Source organism: Martes martes, assembly GCF_963455335.1.
Source record: "Martes martes genome assembly, chromosome: 18".
Lineage (NCBI taxonomy): Eukaryota > Metazoa > Chordata > Mammalia > Carnivora > Mustelidae > Martes > Martes martes.
In genome coordinates this window covers 38336359-38354522 of record NC_137906.1, presented here as the reverse complement: position 1 = coordinate 38354522, position 18164 = coordinate 38336359, and the positions used below count along the sequence as shown (strand labels likewise).

The window sequence follows — 18164 nt, the reverse complement described above, 5'->3', positions numbered from 1 at the left end:
AATTGATCAAACTCGAATTCGGTATACTCAGTGTATTTGTAAATAAAATTAGGGCATGAAAAAAAAATTGGAGACAAACTCCAAAAAGCTATTGTCTCTGGGGACTGTGCCAATTAATGACCAGTTCACAGATGGTCTTACTTGAAGGCTACAAAATTGTTGTTCACATAATTATTATAAACCTACTGGAGTCCACAGCTAACAGTCTGCAAACTGTTGGGTAGAGCTCAGTCTCTACGTATGAGATGGTCGCAGTCTAGCTTAAACCTTCTCTCACCCCTGGGAGAAATACGGACTCAGAAGGGGAGCTGGACCACCTACAGCATTCCAAAGGCAAAAAAGTCCTGTTAGAAAGTAGGTTCACATACAATATAATTTTAATTCTAAAGTGCACCTTAAGTTCCATTTGTTGCTTTTTAAAATTTATCTGTCAGGAACAGACTTAACAACATTGTACTGGCATTTAACTTTTTGGCAAAAAAGAAACCTTGGTTACAGCCATACTTCTATAAAGATGTTTTAAAGAGGCTATTATTTCTGATTAATATTTTTAGCAAGTGATACAAAACAATAACAAGTGAACATCTTCATATCTAATGTGAGAGCAAAAACTCTTTAACAGCATCTTACTGTAAATACAACTCAAGATTCAGTGGTGGTTATAAACAGTAGAGGGTTGTCTTAAGGAATCAGAAAAATAGGAAAATAAGGCATAATCTGTCATTGTTACAGATTTTTTTTTAATTTGTCACTGATTTATTTTTTTTTAAATTAAATTTTTTATTTATTTTCAGCGTAACAGTATTCATTGTTTTTTCACCACACCCAGTGCTCCATGCAATCTGTGCCCTCCCCAATACCCACCACCTGGTTCCCCCACCCTCCCACCCCCCGGTCATTGTTACAGATTTGCATTAGGCAGTAGTGTTCTTTCTGGAAGGCACAGATTGGAAATCTGATTACCTGAAGGTTTAAAGATTTTACTTATTTATTTATTTGACAGGCAGAGATCACAAGTAGTCAGAGAGTCAGGCAGAGAGAGAGAGGAGGAAGCAGGCTCCCCATTGAGCAGAGAGCCCGATGCGGGGCTTGATCCCAGGACCCTGAGATCATGACCCGAGCCGAAGGCAGAGGCTTAACCCACTGAGCCACCCAGGCGCCCTTACCTGAAGGTTTAGAATATGGTTCTGAAGATGTCGTATGACAGGGATAGCTAACTTGGAACAAATTCCATTGACTGAAAGTAATGGCAGTGAATCAGACAACATTACTTCTAGGTGATGACACTCTGTAACTTAAGAGATGCTCTTCATCAGCCGCCTGGCAGTCTGTGAAGGTGCCGGGCCAGGTGTGGGCCAGGCAGCCGCACTTCAACTTTGGAGTGCTTATGAAAATAAAGGCACGCTTCCTAGAAATTAAACTTTACAGTACCAACAGAAAACAGTCACTTCAGGAAGAACAGTGACGTGCTCAAGATACAGCAGGTTAAGTCAAGCATCTTAAAGAGGGTTCTTGAACAGCAGGCTGGAATTTCACTGGTTCTTCTCGGGGGGAGCATTCCACATGATGATGGTGATGATGAAGATGGCGGCTGCCACAGCGACAGTCCTTGTTGTCCACATCTGGCAGTTCCACCAATATGTTCAGCTTGACAGCACTTGTTTCAAATTGGGATGCTCCTGCCTGCAGCCTTCCTGCACAATTGTCTAACTCGGAGAGCTTCTGATGTCTTTCCAACATCTTCTATTGACTCTCATGATGTCCACCACCTCATCTACTGGATTCCCTGTGTGCTGAAGGCTCCAGTGACATTTTGGCAGCAGCGAGTGGCAGTCGCAGAGCTGCACAGCAGGATCTAATGTGCTCTTTCAAAGCCCAACTCCTTTTATATATATATATATATATATATATATATATATATATTTAAATTAACATATAATATTAGCCCCAGGGGTACAGGTCTGCGAATCACCAGGTTTACACACTTCACAGCACTCACCATAGCACATACCCTCCCCAATGTCCATAACCCAACCACCCTCTCCCTACCCCCCTCCCTCCGGCAACCCTCAGTTTGTTTTGTGAGATTAAGAGTCTCTTATGGTTTGTCTCCCTCCCGATCCCATCTTGTTTCATTTATTCTTTTTCTACCCCCCAAATGCCCTATGTTGCTTCCCGACTTCCTCATATCAGGGAGATTGTATGGGAGTTGTCTTTCTCTGATTAACTTATTTCGCTAAGCATAATACCCTCTAGTTCCATCTATGTCGTTGCAAATGGCAAGATTTCATTTCTTTTGATGGCTGCATAGTATTCCATTGTGTATATATACCACATCTTCTTTATCTATTCATCTGTTGATGGACATCTGGTACTTTCCATAGCTTGGCTATTGTGGACATTGCTGCTATAAACATTCAGATGCATGTGCCCCTTCGGGTCACTACGTTTGTATCTTTAGGGTAAATACCCAGCAGTGTGATTGCCGGATATCAGGGTAGCTCTATTTTCAACTTTTTGAGGAACCTCCATGCTGTTTTCCAGATTGGTTGCACCAGCTTGCATTCCCACCAACAGTGTAGGAGGGTTTCCCTTTCTCTGCATCCTCGCCAGCATCTGTCATTTCCTGACTTGTTAATTTTAGCCATTCTGACTGGTGTGAGGTGGTATCTCATTGTGGTTTTTATTTGTACTTCCCTGATAAAACCCGGCTTCTTTAAAGATTTTTTTCTTTGACACTGGTTTTCAACAACTTGATTATGATGTACCTTGCTGGTAGTCTCCTCAGGTTTATCCTCCTTGGGTTTTACTGAGCTTCTTGGATCTATAAGTTTATAGTTGTGATCATTTGGGAAATTCTGCTTTATTTCTTCAGATAGTGTTTTTGTCTCCTTTTTGCTTTTCTATTTCTGGGATTCAGTTTATTCACATTGGCCTGCTTGATAGTGTCTGGTGTTTCTTGTTTACCTGTGTGCTTTATTTGTGCGTGTGTGTGTGTGTACTTTATTTTGAGTCGTATCAATTGCTATGTCTTTAAATTCTTTGATCTTTTCTTTTACAGTGTTGATCTGATGTTAATCCCATATTAATGTTTTTTCATTTCAGATACTATTCTTACCATCTCTAGAAAACCCATTTGAATCTTTTTATAGCTTCCATTTTCCTCCCCATCATGCACGTGTTTCCCTCTACTTTCTTGAATATATGAAGCATTTTTACAGTATTCATCATTCTTCTGTGCTAGTTCTCATATGTCTGCCTTTGCAAGGTCAGTTTCTAATGGCTGGTCTTTCTTACGGTCATAGGTCATGTTTCCTTCTCTTTCACATGCCTGGTGTAGCAGTTACCAGTTCATACTTCATTGCTTGCTTGTGATGCTAGAACGTTTCTCCCTTGCCAGCTAGCCTGATGCTAAACTCACCATTGCAGTTGCTGGAGAAGGGGCCTCTCTTCCCAGTTCTGTGTGTTCTGCTTATTTCTGTTCTTGACACAGGCTGGCACACAGGACGCATGGGAGCTCACTCCAGTAAGTTTCTTTGGCATCTTTTCGGGTAGTTTCCTGGCTGCAAATTTAGCAGCACCCCTGTGGTGCCAGCCCTGTTACTCTCTGTATGTCTGGAAGGGGGCAGGCACTGCCAGGCAAGTTCCATGGGATCTCGTCTGGCCTCCTAGTGGCTTTCTGGTGAATTCATCAGCACCTTTGCCCACAGTCTCCCAGCTCATTTTATTGGTACCCACATGGGTGGTTTTCGGTCATCTCCAGCTTTGGCCTAGGGCATCCCAGTGAACTTTACACCATCCTGTGGGCTGTGACCACCCACCTCCCAGGTGTGAATCCTTCCCTTGGGTGCCCCCCTTCACCATTAGGTATTCTGTAGAGTTTCTTTTGTTTCCTTTCAGTTAACTCCATTTAAATAGTTAATAATTCTTCATACTAAACTTCCCTTGTTTAAAATACCGTGTGGTTTCTGTCTCCTGGCTGGACTCTGATAGACCTGGCATTTCCTTACCGAATCCTGGACATTGTGAGTTTAGGTGTTGGTTGCTGGGTTTTGTTATATTCCTTCAAATAGTGTTAATCTTGGTCTGGCACACAGTTAAGTTCCTTGGCATCAGCTGATCCTTTAGAGGCTTGCTTCTGAGCAGCGTTAGGGTGGGTCCATAGCTGCCTTTGGTTTGTAGGTAATTTGGCCCCATTATTAGGGGCGATGCCCTCCTGAGGATTCTGCCTGATATGCTGTGAATTAGGAGGCTTTACAATGGTGGCTTGTGGGAACACAAAGTAGGACCATCCCTGTGTGAGCTCTGGGGATCGTTCCCCTCTGCTCCTTTCCAGGGATTCCTGCCCTGGGCTCCTTGCATAGTTTGTTTCACACGGGTATGGAGTCCTCAGCCGAAGCCTCAAGGGGACCCTCTGCATATCCTGGAGCTCTGCCCACTGTGCAGCCCCTCTTCCCCAGAACTCTGCCCTCATGTTCCTTGCCCTCCTGACTGCCCCCTTCCATGAGGGACATGGCCAGCTGGGTCTGAGTTTCCCCTCGCTGCACTGTAGCCCAGAACCACCTTGGCCATGGCAGGTGCAGTCACAGGGCTCTGGCTGTTGGGTTTCCCTTCTCACTGAGATCGCTGCTATCTGGTGACAGGAGACGCATCACATCATCTCTTGTCCAGTTGTCCTGAGTTCGGGGGGCCCTGTTACTCTGTCTTGAATGAATACGTACATAGCCAAACAGATGAAACGGCCTGTCAGGAGCTTAATGAAATTCAGAATAGTTGGGGCTCTCTGGCTAAGCCAACTAACACTGTTAATATGCTTTTTTTTTTCTTTTATTAAGCAGTCGCACAGATGGGAACAGGAAGATGGTGCAGATTGGAAGACAGTGACGTGGTGGCAGCCTGGAGTTGGCCCCATAGCAGGCTCACCTTTACCATCTTGTGTGGTTGTATCCTTGCTGGGCTGGGGTGCTTACGAAGATCAACACCTCCTCACAGGAGCTACCGTGAAGAAAGGAGCTCATCGCCCAAGAACTTGCAAGGGCGGTGTCCCTGCCCTGTTTCCGTGGCCCACCATGACTCCGGCAGTCTTCCGACGATGGGGAACCGGACTGACAAGGCCACCTACCTCTGGGGACTCTGGCCTTGGCCTGGACTCCTTCCCTGGCTTCATAGGGCCCCCTCTGCTTCTGCCTGAGGCCCTGTCCACGGCCACAGGTGGGTCGAGATGGCTGCTGGTGGCCAGTGCTGCCCTGCTACACTTCCACTCTGAGGGAAAGGCACCGAGCCCTGGTAGCTCTCGTGCCGGCAGCAAGAAGGGAGCCTGGAAAGCCAGCCTTGCAAGGTGAGGGGACATGTTTTCTAAAGTGGTATACAAGTGGGGTGAGAGGCAGTACTGCTCCCCAGAGCCCAGATCTGCAGTTCTGGAGCAGGCAGAGGTCTCTGCACCTGCCTTTCCTGTTCTCCACCCAGCAATACCTTCCCGTTCCCACAGCCAGGACTCTGCCAGCCTCAGATTCTTCCCTGGGGGTGGTGCCCAGACCTCTGAGGGGAGAGTGGTGGCAGGGCCCTGAGTCTGCCCACATTCAGGAGTCCAGGACAGGCAGGCCCTCTGGGGAGCCCCATGGCTCGGTGGGGGTTTAGGGGAGGCCAAGTGCATCATCCTTCACTCATGGCAGACCTGATGAGGCATCTGTCCTGGGGGCCAGTTAAGGGTGAAGGCTGAGGCGCTGAGGGAGGATGGTTTATCGGGAGCCTTTTCATGTGGCTGAGCCCCATAGGCTGTCACTGCATGCATCCCTACCCACCCAGGGAAGAGTTCATTTAGTGGAACATTCCAGCCCGAAGCTTCCTGGGGGTGAGAAACACCAAGGGGAGCTTGGGGACTGTGGTCTCCTCCACACTAGCAGGTCCACATTACGTTAATGTTCAACAGTCTAAGGTCCAGAGCTGCTCCGAGAATGGGTAAAGAGAGGCTAGGGACTAGTGGACACAGTGACTGGGGAGGCAGAGAAGACATGGGATTAGCCCTCCCAGTGGGCCCATCCAGGAAGGATTGGGCAGAGTCAGAAAAGATGAGGGTCGGTAGTGAGAGCTTCAGTCGCCACTGTGTTGTGGGGCTGCACCGTCATGAAGGTGTTGGCTCCTGGGACCACTGGTTCTTGTGAGGGTCCTTCTGGGCTCACATAAGGGCAGCTCTTCCTCTCCAGAGGTAGGCCCACACCAGGGACTCTGGGGTCTCTTGTCTGACAGTCCTCAGCCTCTGCCTGGGACTTCCATGACAGGATGAACTGCTCCTGACTCTGCTCTCTGGCTGTGCTTTACCCAAGTACTGCTCTGATAGCTCCTAGCCCGCGGGAGCCTTTCCCTCCCAGTGAGAGCTGGAACTTCGGTGCGCCCCTGTCACCCTTGGTTGTATGTCTCCATCCCACAAGGATTTGGGATGTGGAGGCTGAGCAGCCTGGCCTGGTGGCAGAAGCCTATCCTTTCATTCTTCCTCAGAGAGGACTGGGTCAGGCCCCCTTTGTGTGAGATGCTCACACTTAGATGGGGACAGCCAGAGCAGCTGGAGAGGGTGGAGAGCATCTGCAGCCATTGTTCTGTCAAGAAGGCCTCCCTCCGATGTTCATCCTTCCATTCAGCAAGTACTTGGTGAGCACCCACTATGGGTCAGGGCCTGTTTAGGTGCTGATACATAAGCCCTCGCTGTCGCTGGACGGCATCCGGTGAGACAGGGTGTGCATCGTGAGATGTGATCAATGGTAAGACAAAAATAAGGATGCAGGGGCAAAATGTGCTAATTTCAGTGGATGCTATGGGAAGGTGACATCCGGGAAGAGGCTTGAGTGAAGGAGGGGGCAAGCTGTGTGGCCATTTGGAGGCAGAATGCTCAGAGGAACAGTGCAAAGGCCCTGAGCCAGGAGTCCATTTGGGGAACATGGTTGAAACTGTCAACGTGTAACAAGCTGTGGTGTTTATAGCTGAGCCCCATGGCCAGTCCTAGGCAGGAAGCACAGCAGTGACTTGCCCTTCTTGTAAAAAACCAGCACTGCCCATCTGGCCAAGAGGGCGGAGTCCCCCCTAGAGGAAGGAGGCCTGGAGCTGGCAGTCTGCAAGCCCCAAGGCTCCTCCTCTAAGAGTGAGGTGGTAGACCTCAGCTGAGGACACACGATCCTGTTCTCTGAGAGGCTACAGAACGAGCTTCTAGGATGTAGACTTGCTATGTCCTGCTGCCATCTTCATTGTAGGACTGGGCTGGTAAGGAGATATACTAGAGGGTTCAGACAAGGACACAGAGGTTTTCAGCCCCAGAGCCTCCTGGTCGGACAGAGGGACGTGGCCTTTGTTCCTTCTGGCTGTTGCTCATTGGTTTGCGCACCTCTGCACAGGCCACATGCAGCTCAGAGATGTCCATGCAGCCTACGCTAGCCAGACTAGTTTGCTTTGTTACCAACCCACATCCTGTCACACACCGTGCCTGACGCCGAGTCTATTTATCAGGTACCCTGACAGACAGGACCAGGCAGGGTGACAGACCCACCAGAGACTGCGGTTTTGGAGTTGTCAGAGACTTTAGCTGATTGATATATTAAAGCAAAGAGATAAGTTACGGAGCTCCACGTACAATTCGTAAGAAATTAATGAAAAATCTAAAACAGGAAAGTATGACCAAGATTTAAAGGTTAGTAAGTAGACGTAACAGGTTAGAGGCAGCTGAAGAGAGGATTAGTGAACTGGAAGATCAGTCGAAATTCCCCCTGCAGGTCCACCACAACCAGCCCGCACTGCCCTGTGAGCGGGGTCCTGCTTGTCTCTTCTGTAGCTCCCCAACCTTGAGCAGGGCATTGGGGGTGGGGGGGTTCCTGCCAAAGAATGTTCTTTGTGCTTGGAGTCACTGGAGGGTGTTCAGAACTTGGAGAAGGTGTTTCAGTGCAACGTTGTTGGCAATGCTCCTGGCATGTTGGGTCCCGTCACTAGAGCTTTGTGGTGCTGATGAGATCTTTGGGGGCCTCAGATCCATTATCAGAAACACGAGCGTGTTTGTATTTATAGTCTTGGGCTAAACTTATGCTAACCTCTCTACACCTTAAAAACTGCCTTTTTACAGCTTTTTGTTTGCTTCTCCCCTGAATGTGGAGTGCAGAAAGGTAGCATTGAGGTGAGGACTGGTGGGCTTGGGGAAGCGGAGGGCCATTTGTTTTGCAAGGGGTGTGCACCCGCTGCTCAGGCCTCACATCGTGGGTCCTGAGTGCCACCTGTTCCACTGATGTGATGGGCACGGGCACAGGAGGACATGGGGGCCGGGGCTGCTGTGAAGGTGACTGACGCTATTTTGGATCATAGCAATTTAGATGCGGGTTGTTCTGAGAAGTTTTCCACCCTGGGCTAGTGGTTTCTTTATAATGAACAGACATAAATTCATGAGGGATGTCAAGGTAAGGCAGGGTCATGGGCCAAGGTCCGCATGCTGACCTACACAGGTTGCTTGACATGGCTTAAAGCAATGTCATGGCAGAGACCTCAGCCTTTTATCTGAAGGCAAGGATGGAAGCCCCGTGTCTTCTAAACTGCTCTGTGGGACAGTGAATGCCCTTCCTAAGGGGAGAGAGGGAATATAGGCTGAGTCCTATATAGGCTGTGGGGAGGCAGGCCTGCGGGGCCGTGATGCTGTGGCTCCTGGGAGGTTCTCTTCAGCTCAAACCAAGTGTCAAGAGGTCACTTGGAAGTCCCATAGTGTACCCTGTGCTTCGAGACAGGAAGCTATGCTGGGTTCTCTGGAGGGTCCATGAGGAACGGATGTCCTCTTAACTCAGCCAGGAGGGTGCTGAGGGAGGTGGGGGGCAGGAGGTGAGCACATAGCCCCACTGTGTTACAGTCAGTGGAGGGACTTCTGTGCTCCAGGCACTGGTTTAGGCACAGGGAAGTTTGATGGAGTGGTTGGACGAGGTCTCTGCTCTTACGGGGTTTGTGTTCCAGTCCAGAGGCCAGCCGTAAACAAGTAAGAGCATACACTTGAAAGAACCAAGAAAACAAGTGCTAAAGTTCATGAAAAAAGATGATACTGGGATCACGGTGGTGGTAAGGGCTGTTAGGGAGAGGACGACCTCCCTTAAGAGGTGTTGTTTGAGCTGAAACCAGAGGGACAGAACAGCCGAGCTTTGCAGGTGGAGCAGAGGCCCGCAGCTAGCACCGCTTCAGCTTTCATCTCAAGGACTAGGAGAAACTGGTGACAGATTTTTTTTTTTTTTAAGATTTTATTTATTTGTTAGCACAAGTGGGGTGGGGGTGGGTGGGTGGCAGGCAGAGGGAGCAGGCTCCCCGATGAGCGGGGAGCCTGACGCAAGACCCTGAGATCATGGCCTGAGCCACCCAGGCGCTCCATTTAGTTCTTTTTTTAAGTAGGCTCCACGCCCAGCATGGAATCCAGTGTGGGGCCTTATCTCACAACCCTCAGATCAAAACCTGAGCTGATACCAAGAGTCGGACACTTAAGCAGCTGAGCCACCCAGGTAGGCACCCAGTGGAGTATTCCTGTAAACAATGAGATTCGTTGTTTTTAAAGGATCCACGTGGTATTAGTAATAGATCTCATATTTTAATCTGTCAGTTCCTTCTCTTGAAAAATTTATTGACGAGACCATTCTTTGTCCTGCAGTTTCCTAGAGTCTGGATTATGCCGTGTCCTCATGGTGCTGATGACTGATACACCTCTGTCCCTTGTAAGTTGGTCCTGAGATCTAGAGGCTGCATACGTCCCCGGTGGTTTGGGCAAGCTCCTTCCTAAGTGCTGTTGTGTCCTGTGTTGAGGTGTGGACAGCTGGTTGTCTTCTGTGAGATAGTAACCACCGATAAGGAGTGCCTCTGGTAGGGTCCCAAATTGCCGAGGCTCACGTTCTGGCAGCCCCTCACTGCTTGGCTGGAGGGCTCCTGTACAGAGAAATGGCTCCTCACTAACCACTGGGCGACTTGGTGCTTCCATCTACATAGGAAAGGCAGGGAGACTTCCCCTTTTTTTGTTTTGTTTTGTTTTTTAAAAAGATTTTATTTATTTGACATAGGGAGAAAGGGAACACGAGCCAGAGGAGAGGGAGAAGCAAGCTTCTGGCTGAGCAGGGAGCCCGATGCAGGGCTGGATCCCAGGACCCTGGCGTCATGACCTGAGCCGGAGGCAGACGCTTAACCACTGGGCCACCCATCTGCCCCAGACTGATGAATTTTTTAAGCCACTATGCGCTCGTGCATTTGAATAGAGTTGAGATTATAATTGTTCTCATTAGCAGTTTAGAGAATTAGTGAGAAGATAGGTATTTAGTCTGTTATAAATGACGAAGGCCAGAAGAGAAGATATATTCAGTAGAGGAACTACAGATAGCGTAACTCAGGCATATTCATTATGTATGTGTCAGACCCAAACATTCTCAGTTCCCTACGTAAGGTCCTGTAATTATTCTAAGGGACTGCCCAGGCCAAAAATACCCAACAGTTCCATTAATTAAATAGGTACGTCTGAACAACTTAAGTATTTATGTCCAAGCAACTTAAGAGACATTGGGAAAAGTAATGTACAGTCCCTACCTTACCATGGTTCATCTTAAGAGTTTTGACTTTACAATGTGCAAAAGCTGTATGCATTCATGAGAACCCATACCTCAAGTTCTGAATGTGGGTCGGGCCAGGGATCTGTGGCAGGATCCTCTCTTGGGACGCTGGGCAGTGGCAGGAGCCCCAGGGTCCAGCTGGCCACATGGTCACGAGGGTGACAGTCCATAGTACTCCTGGCAGCTATCTTTTTTTCACTGTCAGCGCAGTAGTCAGCAGAGTACACGAGATACTGTACGCTCTGTTATAAAATAGGGTTGGCGTTGGAGGATTTGACCCAGCTGTAGGCTAATGTCCGTGTTCGGAGCACGTTTCAGGAGGCGAGCCTTAAGCTATGGTGCTCGGTAGGTTAGGCTTATTGAGTGGATTTCAACAATATTTAAACCTAACAGTGGAAAGTTGTGGTTCTCAGTGTGGTCACTGCGGTTATCAGGACATAACCTTTACGGTAAATTGAGGAAGATCTGTACATACGAATTTGAAGAATAAACACTTTCAGTAAGTCACTAAAATTACTTAGGAATGGAAGGTGTGAGCCTGTTGGGCACTTGAAAATCTTGGAATCAGAGTGGACGCTGCCATCACTGGTAGCCGTTGCACATGGATTTCACAGTGATGACAGAGACCCGCAGCCGTGCAGACGTAGCAAGAGCAAACGCTGCAACCGTGGGCTCTGCACCCACGGCGGCCCCCACGTTGAGTTCAGCTGTTCCCCTCAGATGCTGCGAGTGTCCTAGCGCTCCCTGCAGGGTCCGTGGGGCCAGATGCGCTTCAGTGCGCCACGTGGGAACCACAGCGGTGGGTACTTCCCATTGCCGTGACCATCCTTGCCGCAGGGTGACATATTGGTGTGAAGTCACCCCCACCGCAGAGCGTTCAGGAGCGGGGCAGGGGGTCTTGTGGCATTTCCTGTGACCCGCCACACAGCCGTCTGTTGCCGGCCTTAGTGCTTAGAGGACTTTCTCCTTGGCCTTTGATTTCAGCCACATCGGGGCCTAAGACCCAGCTTGGACTTCAGTAAACCACTGTGACGTGCAGTTCCCCTTCCTGTCTCTGGAGCAGGTTTAGTCCAACCAAAGAGGGTGTCAGTCTGTCCGGATCGATGTGAGCCAGCCTAGCTGATCAGAGAGGGCCGTCTGCTATCGCTGCTAGTTCCACGCTGTCAGGACTGAAACACGCCAGAAGCACGGGGCTTCCTGCCCTTCCCGTGCACCTACTCTGTGTCTCCTTATGGGGCTGGGCATGGAGGAGTGTACCCCTGACTCCCCACTGCTGCTGCTGGGCTTGGCCATCGTGGAGGCCAAGAGAACGTGGTCCCATTGTGTCCACGTTCTGAACCGGGGCCCCTGGAGGCCTCGGGCGCTGGCTCCTCTGCAAGTTCACGTTCCCCTGTTCACAGGAGTGCGCCTCGGGGAGCTGCGGGCTTCTGAGCATGAGGAAGAAGCGTGCCTGTCCGCTGAGTTTGGGATTGTGGGTCACCTAACAAGAGCTGACTGATGGAGAAAACGGTAAGAGTGACAGAAACAGATCATTCGCGATTACTATTCTTAAGGATAAGAGGACTTTTTAAGGAGATATGAAATGTGTGTTCCATGGAATGCTGTTGTTTGATCCTTAAACCTAAGAGGAGGGCAGTGACAGTTTTATTCCCATTTTATAGATGAAGAAAATGAGGCTCAAAATGAGTTAAGATGTGGGGCATCTGGGTGGCTCAGTTGGTTACCTGTCTGCCTTAGGCTCGTCAGAATCCTGGGGTCCTGGGATTGAGCCAGGCATTTGGCTTAGTGGGGAGTCTGCTTCTCCCTCCCCCCGTCCCCTCCCTGCTGCTTGTGCACACGTGTGTGCCCTCTCAAATGAATGATGGATCTTTAAAACAAAAAAATGGCTGAAGATGTAGCTGGTGAGCAGGCCCCGGACCCCCACCTTCCAGCCACAGCTCTTCTGTGGGCTGTGTTGCTTCTCCCGGAGGCCCAGCTTGGAGGGGAGCCGTGCACTGGCCTTGGCTCTTGGTACCAGGGGGGCCGCAGTCAGGACCCAGGACGGAGGGCACAGACCTCGCCTGGGGGCTCTGCAGGGCACAAGGGCAGTGTTTTCCCCAAGAGGGGCGTGCCACCAGGTGCCTGTGTTGCGTGTGCTGAGAACCGGAGGGACCAGGCAGCTGCCGTGTGACACCTGTGCCGCCTGTGGGCGACATCCCATGTTCCGTCAGAAGCAGGGCTGGTGGCCTCCCTCCGGGTTTGCTTCCAGGCTTCGCTGCCAGGTTTCCCACGAAAGGTCCCGGCGGGGGTGGGGTGGGATGTCTGGGCAATGAGCACGGGGAAGAAGGGGCTCCCGTTCCCCGCGCTGCACACACCAACAGTCTTGCTGGCCGGGCGGGGTCTGGATTTTGCTGTGCTTAGAAACTCAGACTGAAGACGCGAGAGGCAGCAAGCCCATCCTCTGTCAGGCTGTGATGGGCGGTGCTGGCAGCTTGAGGGCCAGGCCACCTGACTGCATAGGAGGGACACATGAACTGACGAGTGTGACAGCTGTGGCCGTGTGTCAGCAGGTTTTCATTACCTTGGGCTCCTGGTCTTGTCGGTTTACCTTCTGGCCAGTTTTTTATCTACTTTGCGGTCTCCTGCCCTGTGACGCTCCTGCCGGATCCGCACTAACCTGTTGTCTCAAGGCCGCCCCGCACCCCATCCTTACATGGGGAGACCCTTTCGGCCCACTCTTCTCTCACAGAGCTGGCCTTGGAGACCACAGCCCTCCTCTATAGGTGGAACCCCTTCCAGGGGGTCAAATGGCTCCCAGAAGAGACCCCTGTCCTAATCCCCAGGACCCATGAATTTTACTTGGGTGGCAGGACACAGACTTAGCTGCTGTGATGAAGTTGAGACTCTTTTTTTTAAAAGCTTTTTTATTTATTTATTTGATGGAGAGAGACACAGTGAGAGAGGGAACACAAGCAGGGGGAGTGGGAGAGGGAGAAGCAGGCTTCCCCCTGAGCAGGGAACCCGATGCGGGACTCGATCCCTGGACCCTAGGATCATGACCCAAGCCGAAGGCAGATGCCCAATGACTGAGCCACCCAGGCGCCCCTCAAGTTGAGACTCTTGAGATGGGGAGAAGGTTCTGAGAGTCTGGTAGGAGGCTAAGTCCCATCCCATGGATCTTGTATGAGGGGCTGAGAGACCTGCAGAGAGCAGCATGTTGACGTGGGCAGAGAGGGGTGACCTGGAGCCCCCCGGATCTGGAGATGCAGCCCCCGCCGACCCGCTGACGTCAGTGCCATGAAATGGATTTTGGTCTTTGGTCTTCATAGCTGTTAGAGAATACATTTCTGGCCAATTAAGCCACCAGCTTTTTAGTGACTTTTTTCTGTAGATACAGAAATGAATCCAGACAGGACAGGGATTCCAAAACAGAAATGACTGGAAGGGAGGGCCGGCCCAGAGCCTCCAGCTGCTTGACAGTGTCCCTGAGACTTAGTCACCTGAGTTACCTCCCCCTAGAACACGCGCTCCTTCACCCGAAATTCCCCACTGCCTTGCTGGAAGCAGTGGTTGCTCCTCAGGGGATGGCTGGCTTTGACCCGTGGCTCTAGGTCAGGCTGGAACATAGCCAGGCCTGCCCACTTGCACACACCTGCTCCCTCCCCATCCCTGGGAGAGCAGCATGTGTGAAGGACGAGGGCACCTTGGCCAGTTCATTAGACTTTTTAAAACCAAGTGCAAATATTATCAGGTGCTCTGTTTACAGCAGCAGGAGCCTGTGCCTGTTGAAATAGGTGCGCGCCAGCCCTCCACGTACGTGGGAAAGCCACACAGGCAGCACCATTGTTCTCTGTCCCCCAGGTGATGCCCTGGAAAAGGTCATGGCTGCCTAAACCTTTAAAACCCCAGGGGGAGGCAAACATTGCCTGTGCTGGGACTCAGCCACAACTCTGCATGGGTCTCTCACCCTCATTTTTTAATTCACTCCCCTTTGTAAATTTTTTCTTAAAGCAACAAGAAGAGAGTGTTGATACCAATCAGAGTATCGATTCCTGATTCTTCTAAGAATTCCTGTTGCCATCGGAGAAGTTGACCTTCAGGTGAGTGTCTGGTGCCCCAACGGCAGTGTGACACAGGGCTCATAGAAAGTGGGTGCTAGGCCTAGAGGCCACTTGGGAAGAGCCTTTGCCAGTCCTGGCTGGGTGGGTGCCTGGGACAGGGAGGGTTGTGAGCCGGTGTCCTGGAAACAGAGGGCCAGGGGCCACCTCGGGCTGGTGACTCTTACAGGGGCTTGTCTTCCGGCGGGTGGAGGAGGGAGAACACCGCGGGCCCTTCACTTCGCCGTGGACATGGGGACATGGGGACGAGGGTTGTCTCACCCCAGCCTGCTCAGCACGGCCCACAGAAACGGGATTACTCAGACTCGGACTCCACCAGCCGCTCCTGGTCGGACGCTGGGGGACGACAGGGCACAGTCCTACTGCAGACTCACACATAAAAACCCCTCCTGCAGGATGAGGGGTGCCAGGCTGATGGGGGCACTGCTCGCCCTGGCCGGCCTGCTGCAGGTGGCCCTGTCCCTGAAAATAGCAGCCTTCAACATCCGGACTTTTGGGGAGACCAAGATGTCCAATGCCACGCTCTCTCACTACATCGTGCAGGTCAGTCCAGGCCGGGCTGTCCCCGAGGAACGCCAGGGCGGGGAGAGGGGACAATGTCTAACAGGTCCTGGGAACACTGGGCCAGCAGTCCGTCCTGAGGGCACCTACAGCCCAGGGTGTGGAGCGCCTCTGGTGAAGAGAACCCGCCCCGTCTGCTGTGCCCTCCCACGGTCAGCAGCAGAGTGCCAGGCCAAACCCCGCATGAAGGCACCCAGGGAACAGCTCAACCCTGTGGGGACCTGCAGCAAGCTGGGCCCAGCTCCCCGGTGTCCACGCAGGCTGCCCCGCTCAGCATCACCGTGGCCCTGTCCATAGATCCTGAGTCGCTACGACATCGCCATCGTCCAGGAGGTCAGAGACAGCCACCTGACAGCCGTGGGGAGGCTGCTGGATGCGCTCAACCGGTGGGTGATGGCAGTTGTGGGGGAGGCCTGGGGAGGCATGGGACGGTGACCCTCCCCCCAGGGCATGGTACGACTGCAAGACGGAGACAGGAGCCCTGCAGGAGGCCCTCTGACAGGCACTTCGTTTCCTTGATGCAGGGATGACCCAGACACCTATCATTACGTGGTCAGTGAGCCGCTGGGCCGCAGCAGCTACAAGGAACGCTACCTCTTCTTGTTCAGGTAAAGCCCTGGCACACAGAGCCGGGGGCCATCCAGGGGCACTCCCGGAAGGCTGGCGGGGGGGGGGGGGGGGCTCGAGGGCAGCAGTGTGTCCTGTGGGGAGGAACTGGAGGCCATACACTGCGGGCCTTGGGCTCTGAGCCCCACTGTGTGCTGCCCATTTGGGCCACGGCACAGGCTCACTCCCGGCCCTCCCCAGGCCTGACCAGGTGACCGTGCTGGACAGCTACCAGTACGACGACGGCTGCGAGCCCTGCGGGAACGACACCTTCAGCCGCGAGCCCGCCATCGTCCGGTTCCACTCCCCGCTCACCAGTATGCACCCCTTCCTGGGACCCCTGGAAAGCCCTGGTCACCCCTAGTGCTCTGGTCTGAGGTTGAAGTCACTCAGGAAAACACCCCCTTGGGATGGGCTCATGCCCCCTAACCCCGCCAGGGCTGAGCAGGACATCTCCGTAGAGGTCCAGGAGTTCGCCATTGTCCCGCTCCACGCGGCCCCCCTGGACGCAGTGGCAGAGATGGACTCGCTCTATGACGTCTACCTGGATGTTCGCCAGAAGTGGGACCTGGAGGTGAGTCCCCGGCCCCAGGCCCTGGGGGTACATGCCGCGTGCCCAGGCCAAGTGGCTGCCATCTCCTGCTAGGACATCATGCTCATGGGCGACTTCAACGCTGGCTGCAGCTACGTGGTCCCTGCCCAGTGGGCCTCCATTCGCCTGCGCACAAGCCCGGCCTTCCAGTGGCTGATTCCTGACACTGCGGACACCACGTCCACGGCCACGCACTGTGCCTACGACAGGTAGGCAGGGACGGACGGGGTCTCCTCCAGGAACAGCCTTGACTCCGAGGTTCAAGTTCCCAAAACCTGGGTCAGTCACCCTCCTGCAGTCCGGGGCCCTAGCACCTGGGGTAAGGGAGGGGCTCCCAGTCCCTCAGCCCAGCAAGGGCCTGATGGACTCCAACAGCCCCACTGTGTGACCCTTACCAGACTAAGAGATGGGGGGGACGGGTGGCCAGCCCCGGGGCTGACAGGGACCACCTTGTGTGCGGCAGGATCGTGGTGGCCGGAACAGTGCTCCAGCACGCCGTCGTTCCAGACTCGGCGGCCCCCTTTGACTTCCAGGCTGCCTACGGCCTGAGCAACCAGCTGGTACGTGTCCTTCCCTTAGCTCTCCTGGGGCTGGGCCTCCGGCCTGCACCCCGGGGACTTGCGGCTGTCTCTGGTCATGAGAGAGCCGTGGGGGGGCCGAGCAGGCAATACTGGGTGCAGAGCGGGTCGTGCACCCCCGTCCTCACTGTGCGTTTCCCCACAGGCCCAGGCCATCAGCGACCATTACCCGGTGGAGGTGACGCTGAAGAGGGTCTGACGTGAGTGGAGCCCGGGCCGCGACCTCTACCCGCTGCAGCGTGCCTGTCCTCGTGCTCCCGCGTCGGGGCTGAGGACTTCCCCCGCACAGTTGCTCCCTCTGCCTCCGCGGTGAGTGTGGGGCTCATGGCAACCCAGCGCCCTACCACCTTCGCAGTCCCGACACAGGTTCACTGCTTAGATTAACACAGGTTTTTAAGTAAAAAATGCTTTTAAGTAAATAAAGCTCACAGGGGGTGTTGTCACAGGTGGCACCTCCTCCTCTCTCCGTGGCTGGTCTCGGCCGCCTCTTTCTTCGTCACCTCCGCTGGAGCCCTAGTTCCTGCAGGGAGGCGGGGCCCTTCACGCCGGTGGCCCCTCAGTGTCGCTCCAGGGCCTTGACGAGCAGGTGGTTGAGGCGGCCCACCATGGGGCGGAGGTCGTCGACGAGCCCCGCGGCGATCATGGCGTTCTCGTAGATCTGAGAGGGAGGGGAAGCCCGTCAGTGGGAGGACACGGGCCTGCAAAGGGGAGAGAGGAGGAGCACTACTCCTCCCAAGACGGGGCTGTAGGGGCGCCTGGGTGGCTCAGTCGTTCAACTCAGCTCATGATGTCAAGGTCCTGGGCTCGAGCCCCACATCGGGCTCTCTCAAAATCTTCACAAAAGAATAAAACAGGGGGGCGCCTGCGTGGCTCAGTGGGTTCAAGCCTCTGCTTTCAGCTCAGGTCATGATCCCAGCCCCGCATCGGCTCTCTGCTCAGCGGGGGGGGGGGGGGGGGGGGGGGGGGGGGCTGCTTCCTCCTGTCTGCCTACTTGTGATCCCTATCTGTCAAATAAATAAATAAAATCTTAAAACAAAACAGGGTTTTAGAGGCAACAGGTGCCCCACTTCATCAGGCGACGCGCGCTCACAGAACAGGTGGCGGCTGCCACGGTTCTCTCGGTCCCCCCGAGACACAC

The 18164-nt window shown here is 52.9% G+C and overlaps 2 protein-coding genes across 6 annotated transcripts in view; one reads left to right on the top strand and one right to left on the bottom strand.

Moving 5' to 3' along the window:
- The first annotated feature begins 4832 nt into the window (after positions 1–4832).
- On the top strand, positions 4833–17496 carry DNASE1 (deoxyribonuclease 1). Of its 5 annotated transcripts, XM_080830958.1 has the most exons (13): positions 4833–5338; positions 9397–9503; positions 9650–9713; positions 11993–12101; positions 14583–14671; positions 15085–15232; positions 15548–15636; positions 15775–15858; positions 16058–16173; positions 16318–16430; positions 16503–16657; positions 16912–17008; positions 17172–17496. In XM_080830958.1, the coding sequence occupies exons 6-13, from the start codon at positions 15086–15088 to the stop codon at positions 17223–17225; spliced, it is 855 nt and encodes a 284-aa protein (XP_080687084.1). In that variant the 5' UTR covers positions 4833–5338; positions 9397–9503; positions 9650–9713; positions 11993–12101; positions 14583–14671; position 15085; the 3' UTR covers positions 17226–17496. The 5 variants fall into 5 exon arrangements, with proteins under 5 accessions (XP_080687084.1, XP_080687082.1, XP_080687083.1 ...); XM_080830956.1 differs by lacking the exons at positions 4833–5338; positions 9397–9503; positions 9650–9713; positions 11993–12101 and having other exon boundaries at positions 14644–14671; positions 16912–17378; XM_080830957.1 differs by lacking the exons at positions 4833–5338; positions 9397–9503; positions 9650–9713; positions 11993–12101; positions 14583–14671 and having other exon boundaries at positions 14796–15232.
- Positions 17402–18164, bottom strand: part of TRAP1 (TNF receptor associated protein 1) — a 53653-nt gene continuing 52890 nt past the window's right edge. The window contains exon 18 of the mRNA XM_080830954.1: positions 17402–17684. Within this exon, the coding sequence (XP_080687080.1) occupies positions 17583–17684 (102 nt within the window). The 3' untranslated portion in view covers positions 17402–17582. The remainder of the gene's footprint in view (positions 17685–18164) is intronic.